Source organism: Nannospalax galili, unplaced genomic scaffold (genome assembly GCF_000622305.1).
Source record: "Nannospalax galili isolate Female #2095 unplaced genomic scaffold, S.galili_v1.0 scaffold589, whole genome shotgun sequence".
NCBI lineage: Eukaryota > Metazoa > Chordata > Mammalia > Rodentia > Spalacidae > Nannospalax > Nannospalax galili.
The window spans coordinates 2,363,792-2,373,472 of record NW_008360324.1 but is presented as its reverse complement, the minus strand read 5'-3'; the positions used below and the strand labels follow the sequence as shown (position 1 = coordinate 2,373,472).

At 45.6% G+C, this 9,681-nt stretch overlaps 2 protein-coding genes across 7 annotated transcripts in view; one reads left to right on the top strand and one right to left on the bottom strand.

Annotated features, from left to right (window-relative positions):
* Positions 1-4,912: 4,912 nt before the first annotated feature.
* Positions 4,913-6,710, bottom strand: Mrpl51 (mitochondrial ribosomal protein L51). The gene is made up of 3 exons (XM_008825426.1): positions 6,505-6,710; positions 6,316-6,426; positions 4,913-5,235 (listed from the first exon to the last, which is right to left on the bottom strand). Exons 1-3 carry the CDS (start codon positions 6,581-6,583, stop codon positions 5,039-5,041), a joined length of 387 nt encoding a protein of 128 aa, XP_008823648.1. The 5' UTR covers positions 6,584-6,710; the 3' UTR covers positions 4,913-5,038.
* Positions 6,711-6,729: 19 nt separating this feature from the next.
* Ncapd2 (non-SMC condensin I complex subunit D2) overlaps positions 6,730-9,681 on the top strand; it is a 30,162-nt gene continuing 27,210 nt past the window's right edge. For 2 of the 6 annotated variants that reach the window (XM_029559809.1, XM_029559806.1), the window contains exons 1-2: positions 7,376-7,541; positions 9,447-9,593. In XM_029559809.1, the coding sequence (XP_029415669.1) occupies positions 9,543-9,593 (51 nt within the window). In that variant the 5' untranslated portion in view covers positions 7,376-7,541; positions 9,447-9,542. Of the gene's footprint in view, positions 7,111-7,375; positions 7,542-9,446; positions 9,594-9,681 lie in introns of those variants that run through there. The other 4 variants (XM_008825427.3, XM_029559807.1, XM_029559810.1 and 1 more) reach the window with 4 other exon arrangements.

Genomic DNA, 9,681 nt, shown 5'->3' with positions numbered 1-9,681 from the left:
GCTGGGACTAAAGGCGTGCGCCACCACACCTGGCCTAGCTACCTTTTGATCTATAGCTAAGCCAGGCTAATTGGACTAGGAATTGGTCAAACAGTCATTACAGTTTACCGAAACAGTTATCACTGGCAAAAGTTTAGATGTCTGTCACTTTGATCTACACTTTTCTTGGACTAATTGGGTAAGGTGCCTCATTAAACCATTCAGTGAACTTTCCATTCTCTTAGTTTTACATCTTCATCAACAGTCAGGCATAATGAGTGAAAAGCATCACAGAGCTTCAAGGCATTACAGAGTAACAAAACATCTCAGGGTATGAAAACACCACAGAGCAATAAAACATCTCTAAATATCCCAGGGTCACACTTCAAGGTATCTACCCAATAAGTAAAACAAAAGAAACTTCAAATGGCCTAAGCTTACAAGGACATTATATAAGAATACAGTTAGTTATAAGAATATAACTTTTCTTCATCACTATAACTGAATGTGGAGGATGTGAAAAAATTAGCAACAGTAAGAGGTTGCTAAGTACAACCAAAAATTAATTCAAATTAAAATGTGTAATGAACTTAAGGTATTTGTTGTCTTTTTTAATATTATTTTTATTTTATGTGTATGAGTGTATTGCCTGCATGTGTGTAAGTGCACCCATGTTGTGCAATGCCTTTGGAGGTCAGAAGAGGGCATCAGATCCCTTGGAACTGGAGTTCGGACATTCATTAGCTGCCATGTGGGTGCTGGGAACTGAATCCAGGTCCTCTGCAAGAGTAGCCAGTGTTTTTAACCGCTGAGCCATCACTCCAGCCCATTGTTGTTTTCAAACAGGGTCTTACTACGTAGCCCTGGCTGGCCTCAAACCCAGAGAGCTGCCTACCTCTACTTCCAAATGCTGAGATTAAAGGCACATGTCACTATGCACAGCCCTGAAGTTTCTGACAGTGCTCACCCATGCTGCACCATCCAATTTTGCTTTAGTCTTACTTCTGAACACTCCACAGACACACTTTGCACCACACATACCATCACACCATGCAACTGAATGAATGTTGCAAATCACCTCACGACTATTATACATTATGAAATGCAATGTTTCTTATTAATTGTGTGTGTGTGTATGTGTGTGTGCACGTGCACACCATAGCACACACATGGAGTCAGAGGACAATGAGTATTCTTTATCTACCATGGGGGTCCCAAGAAATCAAAATCAAGTTATCAAGCCTAGCAGCAAGTACCTATACCCATTGAGCCATATTGCTGGCCCTCAGTATTTTCATATAGATGGTAAAATTATATGCACACCTGTCATGGTTGCCTTCAGGTGTCAACTTGACACACCTGGGAAGAGGGAAGCTCAGTTGGGGAATTTCCTCTATGGGATGGCCTATAGGAATGTCTGTGAGGCATCTTCCTGATTGTTGAGTGATGTGGGAGAGCCCAGACCACAGTGTGTGGTGTCACCTCTGGACGGGTTGCCTGGGATTATATAAGAAAGCAGGCTGAGCATAGGCCAGAGGAGCAAACCAATAGGCAGCGTTCCTCCATGGTCTTTGCTTCAGTTCCGGCCTCCACGTTCCTGCCTCGAGTTCCTGCCCTGACTTCCCTTGATGATGAAATGTGATCAGGACATATAAGCCAAATAAACCCTTTCCTCCCCAGGTTGGTTTTGATCAGTGTTTTATCACAGCAATAGAAAACCAAACTAGAACAATATCAAAGAATTGTTTTAGATTTCTTGTGGCTGGGGATATAGCTCAGTTGGTAGAGTGCTTGCCACCATGCATGATGCCCCGAGTTCAGTCCTCAGCATTGCATTTTGTGGCACACATCTGCAATCCCAGCACTCAGGAAGTAGAGACAGAAGTATCTCTACAAGTTCAAGGTTAGCCTGGTCTATACATCGAGTTCTGGGCAAGTCAGGGTGGCAAGATACTGTCTCAAAAAATAATATACTGTAAACATAGCCAAATACACATGGCTGGAGAGGTCATAGATGTTAAAGAAATCCCAAGGCTGTCACATTCTTAGGCAAATGTAGTTTCTTAGTATATGCTAGATATGAATCCTTATATTTACAGACAAGTGTGCCAGTCACCACAAAGCAATGAAGCTTCTTTTGCAGCAGGTGGAGACTTTATACAAAATTCCACAACTGGTCACACACAGAGATCACGTTTGTGAGCTGCCCAGCCCTAAGTGATACATCTACAATGGAACCTCTACACCTAAGGCTTAAGGAACCTAGTGGAGCAAGGGGTAGAGGGAACACTAATGCATCTTTCAACTCTCAACAAGCTTCCTCATACAACAGAAAGAGCCAATGAACACAAATGGCCAAAGTATAGAGAACAAGAGTCTGCAGAGTGTGGGTCCTTGGACAGGACTACCATATTAAACTTCACCCACCTAGGGCTCAGGGGCCATTGTGGAAGAGGGTGCAGAAAGATTGTAAGAGCCAGGGGAGGAGGTGCATGACTACTTCCTGTCTCTATGCTCCTAGGACCTTGTGCATATGAACTTACAGTAATGGTGATAGCATGCACAAGATCCATGCAAACACAAGCAGACAACTGTGGAAATGGGCAGCAGGCCCCAATCTTAGCTGAAGAATTATTGGGCAACAGATTACTGCTAAGTGAGGAAGAGCTGATCTTCTTCAAGGGAGTAACTCTATATAGGCTGACGAGCCTTCAGTGGATGAACATGCACTGAAGGATGTCAGGGGATACTAACTTGACTTGATAGGCCTTAACATAAATGATAGAATGCATGAAATCCAGTGCAGGGTGTGTGGCTATGGGAGGGTGCCGATGAGGAAGGGGTATAAAGATGATTAAGATGTTGTGTATGAGATACAGAAAAAAAATCAATAAAAAAAATTTAAAATAAACAACAACAACAAAAACCTCTCAGGTGAGTCACAAATGGAAAAAGTTTAAGAAACTCCAGTTTGGGGCTGGAGAGATGGCTCAGCAGTTAAGAGCACTGGCTATTCTTCCGGAGGACCCCAGTTCAGTTCCCACATGGTGGCTAACAACTATCCATAACTTCAGTTCCACGAGATTTAACACCCTCTTCTGGCCTCCAATGGGCTTTGCACAACACAGGTGCACTTACATGCATACAGGCAAAACACTCATACACATAAAATAAAATCACCCCACCCCCCAAAAAAGAAACTCTGGTTTAATGCCACACACAGTGGCATATGCCTTTACTCCCAGCACTAGGAAAGCAGGCAGATCTCAGTGAGATTGAGGCCAGCCTGGCCTACATAGTGAGTTCCAGGACAGCTGGGGCTCCAGGAAGATCCCGTCTCAAAAAAAACCCAACCACACATGGATTCATAAGACTCAGTTTATCTCTACGGATCCATCTTTGTAGTTTGGGACAGGACTTTTAAAATAGTAAACTACTCAGGAGATTCTGATGACCAACCAGGCTTCATACCCCATGCATACTACTCATGTGGTACTTGAAGCCTCTATTAAAAAGGAAAGGAGGAGCTAGGGATATAGCTCGGTTGGTAGAGTGCTTGCTTAGCATGTAGGGAACCCAGGGTATGAATCTTTATCACTCCATAAAACTGGGAGTGGCTCAAGGTCATCTTCCTCAATACATAGCCAGTTCAGGGGCTACATAAGACCCTGTCTCCACAGGTAATTAAATGGGGAGGATGTTACTTTTTATTTTTCCTCTATTACCTACTCAAAGAAGTTACCCAATAAATACATTTTTTAAACTTACTTAAAAATTTTTCTTTTATTTATCTATTTTTATTTTATGGGTATGAGTGTTTTGCCTGCATGTATGTAAGGGTACCAGGTGTGTACAGCTCCTATGGAGGCCAGAAAAGGGTGTTGGATCCCCTAAAACTGGAGTTATGGATGGCTGTTAAGATGCCATGTGGGTGCTGGGAATTAAACCCAGGTCCTCTGCAAGAGTAGCTAGTTAAGTGCCTATAACCACCGAACCATCTCTCCAGCCCTTCCCCCTCCCCCGACTTTTTTGAGACAGGGTTTCCCTGAAGCCATAGCTGTACTGGAACTTGCAATGTAGACCAGGCTGGCCTTAAACTCACAGAGATCCACCTGCCTCTACCTCCCAAGTGCTGGGATCAAAGGCATGCATCACCATGCCCTGCTAACTTATTTTTAATTTACATGTATTTTGCCTGCAAGTACACATGCAATGCCTGCAGAGGCCAAAAGAAGGGGTCACATCTCCTGGAACCAGTTATGGATGGTTGTTAGCTGCCATGTGGATGCTGAGAACCAAACCCAGGTTCTCTGCAAGAGCAGTCAGTGCCCTTTAACTGCTCAGCCATCTCTCCTGCCCCCAACAAATACTTATTAGTACAAAAATATAATCTCATTTTTCTATATTTTGTTTCTATGTAGAAGGGCTTTTAGAAACAACAGCATGATTACAACTTTCAAGGAGCTGGGGATATAGCTCAGTGGTAGAGCACTTGCCTAGCACACTTGAAAAACTCTGGGTTTGATCTCCCAAGATCACAAACACACATACACAGAAATTAAAACAATAAAAAATAACCACTTTACATAAAGGGTCAGTGCCAGAAAGTACTAACAACAAACTAGTCTCACTATTTTTTCACTTTTATTTTTTTTGAACCAGGTCCTATAGCCTCAGCTGCCCTGGAACTCACTATGAAGACCAAGTTGCCCTTGATCTCACAAAGATCCACCTTCCTCTACCTCCTGAGTACTGGAATTAAAGGCATGCAACCACCTGGCTCTAATTTTTCTACTTTTAAAGGCCCAAAGTATAATTAGATTATAAATGATAAATGAAGTCTTAACCTAAGACCCTAAGTTGTAGGGATGACACAGACTTCACAGTCTACACGAATGAGAACTAGTGTTTTGAGGAAAATACAGAGCACATATCAGATTCCAAAGAAGGCCCATTTTATTACAGAGAACATACAAAACCCTTTCCTCATAGAGGTAAATCCTGTTCCCCTCCTCTAGGGTGACAAATGTGTCTCTTCCACAGCCCACAGCTTTCTGTTCTATCGGTACTTCCCATGCCGGTTAAAGTGCTTGTACAGATAGCTGATCCGTTTGTTAAGATTGTGGAGGTCCTCAGCAAACATTCTATTTCCAACCATTTTCTTCTTTCGAATACAGCGTTGCAACTCATTCCCTTTCCAGCCTCGAAGCCATACCGGGCCCTTGATCAGATCTTTGGGGTGCTTTTCAAAGTTTCCTGTAATATGAAAGAATACACTAGTTTCAAAGACAAGGGAACAGAGCCTAGACCAGATAAGCCTTTAACTCACAACTGTACCTCCTCAGGTCCATCCTATAGACAAGACACACTACTATAGAGTATCAAGAACAAAAACTCTGAGGCTGCAGTGATGGATCAGCAGTTAAGAACACTTGCTGCTCTTGCAGAGGACCTGGGGTTTAGTTCCCAGCACCCACATCAGGCTGTTTACAGCTGCTTGTAACTCCAGTTCCAGGGGATCCCACACCGGTGAGCACCTGCATGCACACAGTGCACATACAGATAAACAAGCACATGCAGTCATAATATAAAAATGAACAAATCTGCCAGGCATGGTAGCACATGCCTTTAATCCCAGCACTTGGGAGGCAGAGGCAGGCAGATCTCTGTGAGTTCAAGGCCAGCCTGGTCTACGTAGTGAGTTCCAGGACAGCTGGGGCTACAGGGAGACCCTGTCAAAAAGACAAAAAAAAAAAGAACAAATCTTTAAAAAACACCCGCCTCCAAAAAAAATATCCCAAAGAATTTGGAGACAGAATGTTTGAGGTTCAAATTCTGACACTACAATTTACTAGCTTTGGGCACTCAGAAAAGTGTGCAATACAATGAAAACAGTCACTTGAGGGGTTGGAGAGATGGCTCAGTGGCTAAGAGCACTGACTGCTCTTGCAGAGGGCCTGGGTTCGGTTCCCAGGACCCACAGCACCCACATGGTGGCTAACAACCTTCCCTCTTCTGACCTGCATGATACGGATGCACCTACATACGTGCAGGCAATACACTCATGCACATAAAATAAATAAATAAAAATATTAAAGGAAAAGAAAACAGTCACTTGAGTGTTATTACAACCAAGTATGTTGCTATTCTGAGTAGCTCAGGCTGGCCTTGAGCTTTCAATCCTCTGGCCTTAGTCTCCCAAGTAGCAGGGAGTCCAGGTTTGTGCCACCAGACCGGACCTGAGCACATTAATATTCTCTGCACAAATGAAAAAGGATAGCCGATATAGCATAATCGGCCTTCTGAAATTTACACGGCATAGCGATCAAGTCTTACCCAGGATCCCGATGTTGTCATATACTCCAAACAGAGCCCTCTTCTCGGTCCAGCGATCAACTACTCTTGGGGGTGGGAGAGTAAGCCTTATACGGGCCAGTTCTGGGACACCTAGGAGTGGAGGGGAGAAGGAATGAATCACAGCTGTCTACTTGCCAGCAGTTCTAGACATCTACAGTAGTCACTTACTCAGAGAGAAACTTCTGCAGGCCAAGGGCAGCCAACCCCGTAGACTCCTACTTGCCGCCCAAGGGAGACCCCCTGCCATTACTCAGATATGTCCCCCTCAACAGCAGAAAAAATGGGGCACAGGCGTGGCCTTCAAAGAAAAGACAAAGGAGACGGATCCTGCCGACCTTACACCGGACCTAAGACATAGGAGCAGCCATCTTGGGCCTTACCCAGGTAGCCTTGGGTGCAGGGCGGTGCAGGCCTCAGCCACAAGCCCCGCCCCCCAAGTTCCGGCCTGCGGAGGCCTGGCAGGCTGTCCAACTCCGAGGCTTCAGATCTGCCCACAGGAAGTTCTGGGCAGCCGGAAGCGCTGCGAGATGCTCTTCATCCCGGAGTAGGGCTTTCGCAAAATGACATTCCATGGAAATCCACCCTTTCCTGTTTCCTGGGGCGGCCTCTACTGCGGGGAATGTGGGGGAGCCCGGAGCTGCGGAGCGTGCAGAAGCTATGCCTCGCTGGGCCTGGCTGCAGGGCTATGCTGTGGCATCTTACAGGGCAGGGGATTTGGGGCTCCGTGAGGGGACTGGCTGGACGTCACGTGCCGGCGGAGATGGCAAAACCTGGGTTAGAGCCCTGGCCTGCACCTGCCTCCTGTCCTGGGGAGGGGGGGTGCCACTGCGCGGCCGCGATCGCGGCGTCTCCAGTCTGGGGACCCAGAGGCCGGGAGGCTGCGGTGGGACCCTGAGGCCAAGCCTCTCTCCGGTCGCTCTGCGTCCCGTGCTCTAATTGGCCAGCCGACCCAGCCAGCATCCCCATTGGCCCGCTTGCAGCCGTTGAGATTTGAACTCCATGTAGGTGGCTTTGCCCGCGCAGCGCGGGGCTAAGAGGCGGGTCTCTGTATCAGGCTGCCGAGGATTGACTAGTTTGTCCGCCAGCTTGAAAACGAGCTCGCTGATTGGTACTTATTCTGCGCTCGTGTTTTCTTCCTTCCAGTTCGGACAGTCGACCCCCGAGTCCGAGGAGCTGCGGGTGAGGTGCTCAGGTGGGGTCACCAGGTGAGGTGTGGTAGTAATAGGAAGTAAGGAGTAAAAGACTGAAAAGATCAGGTACTGGTCATGACGCAACCTTAGGCAGTATGCGGTTGGCAAGGATGTCTGGTGGTAATGTCCTTGGGGATCCTACGTGGTAGATACTGTTAAGTGTAACAAGTCCAAAATGGAATGTGTGTCATTTGGACAGATCGCTTAATCTTAAATACCTAATCTGTATATTGTGTTGTTTTGTTAAATTTAGATCTGATACGATATTTAGCCTTTCAGAACCAGGCACTGGATGAGTAAAGTAGAAGTTATTGTTCCCCAGCCAGGAATCCCACTACTTAATGCTGGGTGAGACAGTGTCTCTGTATTTAAGGGGCTTTTCATATTTAAATGGAAATAATAATGCTGTTTTTACACACTCACTGTCATTTAAGAATTCTTAGCAAAACAGCTTTTTGAGACAAGGTCTCATTACATAGTCCTGGCAATCTGGTACTCACTGTGCAGCCCAGGCTAGCCTCAAATTCAGCAGCCTTCCCTGCCTCAGCCTCCCAAGTGTTGGATCTACAGGGGTGCACCACCACACCTGGCTCTAAGCACTTTTTTAAAAAAATGTTTTGTTATTTTTATTTTGTGTGTATGAGTGTGTTGTCTGCTTGTATGTAAGTGCACCCATGTCATGCAGTGCCCATAGAGGTCAGAAGAGGGGATCAGATTCCCTTGAAACTGAAGTTATAGATGTTGGTTAGCCACCATGTAGGTGCTCGAATCAAGCCTGAGTCCTCTGCAAGAGCAGCCAGTGCTCTTAACTGCTGAGCCATCTCACCAGCCCCTTAAGCACTTTTTTTTTTAACCAGATTAATTTGATCCTCAGAATAACACCATTTTACAGATGAGGCCCTGGGGTCTAAGTGATCTAGTGGGAAAGAGATTATAAGAGTTAAATTCTTGTAAAGGGTTGATCCTCTCTGTCTCTCTCAAAGATAAGGTCTCACTGTGTAACCCTGGCTGACCTGGAACTCACTAGTAGACCTGGCTATCTTGGAACTCACAAAAAAAATCTGTCTGCCTCTGCCTCCTGAGTGCCAGGATTAAAGGTATAAGCCACTTCACCTAGTCATATCCTTTTTTTTTTAAGGGAGAGGGGGATTGTTTTAAGACAAGGTCTCATGTAGCCCAGGCCATACAGCAGAGGCCAACCCTGAACTCCTGATCCTTCTGCCTCCTGAGTACTGGGAATATAAGAATGTGCTACCGTGCCTGGCTCTGATCGTAACTTTTTTTTTTTTGGTCTTTTTGAGACAGGATCTTCCTGTAGCCCCAGCTGGCCTGGAACTCACTATGTAGACCAAGATCTGCCTGCCTCTGCCTCCCCAGTGCTGGGATTAAAGGCATGCACCACCACGTCTGGCTGGCTGATCTTAACTCTTACATGATGTTAGCAGCTTGTAAGGCTGAAAAAACGGGGCTGGAGAGATGGCTCAGCGGTTAAGAGCACTGATTGCAGAGGATCAGGGTTTGATTCCCAGCGCCCACATAACAGCTAATAACCATCTATAACTCCAGTTCCAGGGATCTGACGCCCTCTTCTGATCTCCATGGGCACTGCATGACATGGGTTCACCTACCTACATGTAGTGGTACACTCATACACACAAAAAATTAAATAAAACATTTTTTAAAAGACTGAAAAGCATATATTGGAGGTGGGGAAGTCATTGAACCAGATGAAAGGCCTTTACTCAGTGGCAGAACACTTGCCCAGCATGCCTAAGTTCAAGTCCCAGTATTACAAAGAAGGAAGAGAAAGATGAAAGACGATAAAGGAAGAGAGAAAGAAAAAGATGCTCTTTCCCAGATAATGAAAAACAAGCCCTCTCTTATATTTGGACCCTCACTTTTTTGCTGTTTGGTTTCTAGCCTTGTGAACTGCTAGGAGAAGGATGCCTCCCCAGTATGAGTTTCATCTGCCCTTATCCCCAGAGGAGTTGCTGAAAAGTGGAGGTGTGAATCAGTATGTCGTTCAAGAGGTGCTGTCCATCAAGCATCTGCCATCCCAGCTCAGAGGTAAGACTCCATGGACACCACTGCTCCTAGCATTTCAAAACAACCCACATGTAATTACGCTGACCTTTCTGTTTGATAGCACTATGTA

Excerpts from the sequence above, each read along its gene's own strand:
- Mrpl51 (XM_008825426.1), bottom strand. The coding sequence starts at position 6,583 with ATGGCAGGGGGTCTCCCTTGGGCGGCAAGTAGGAGTCTACGGGGTTGG. Across the intron at positions 6,427-6,504 it reads CTGCAGAAGTTTCTCTCTGA|GTGTCCCAGAACTGGCCCGT; the intron begins GTAAGTGACTAC and ends CTCCACTCCTAG. Across the intron at positions 5,236-6,315 it reads TGACAACATCGGGATCCTGG|GAAACTTTGAAAAGCACCCC; the intron begins GTAAGACTTGAT and ends TTCATATTACAG.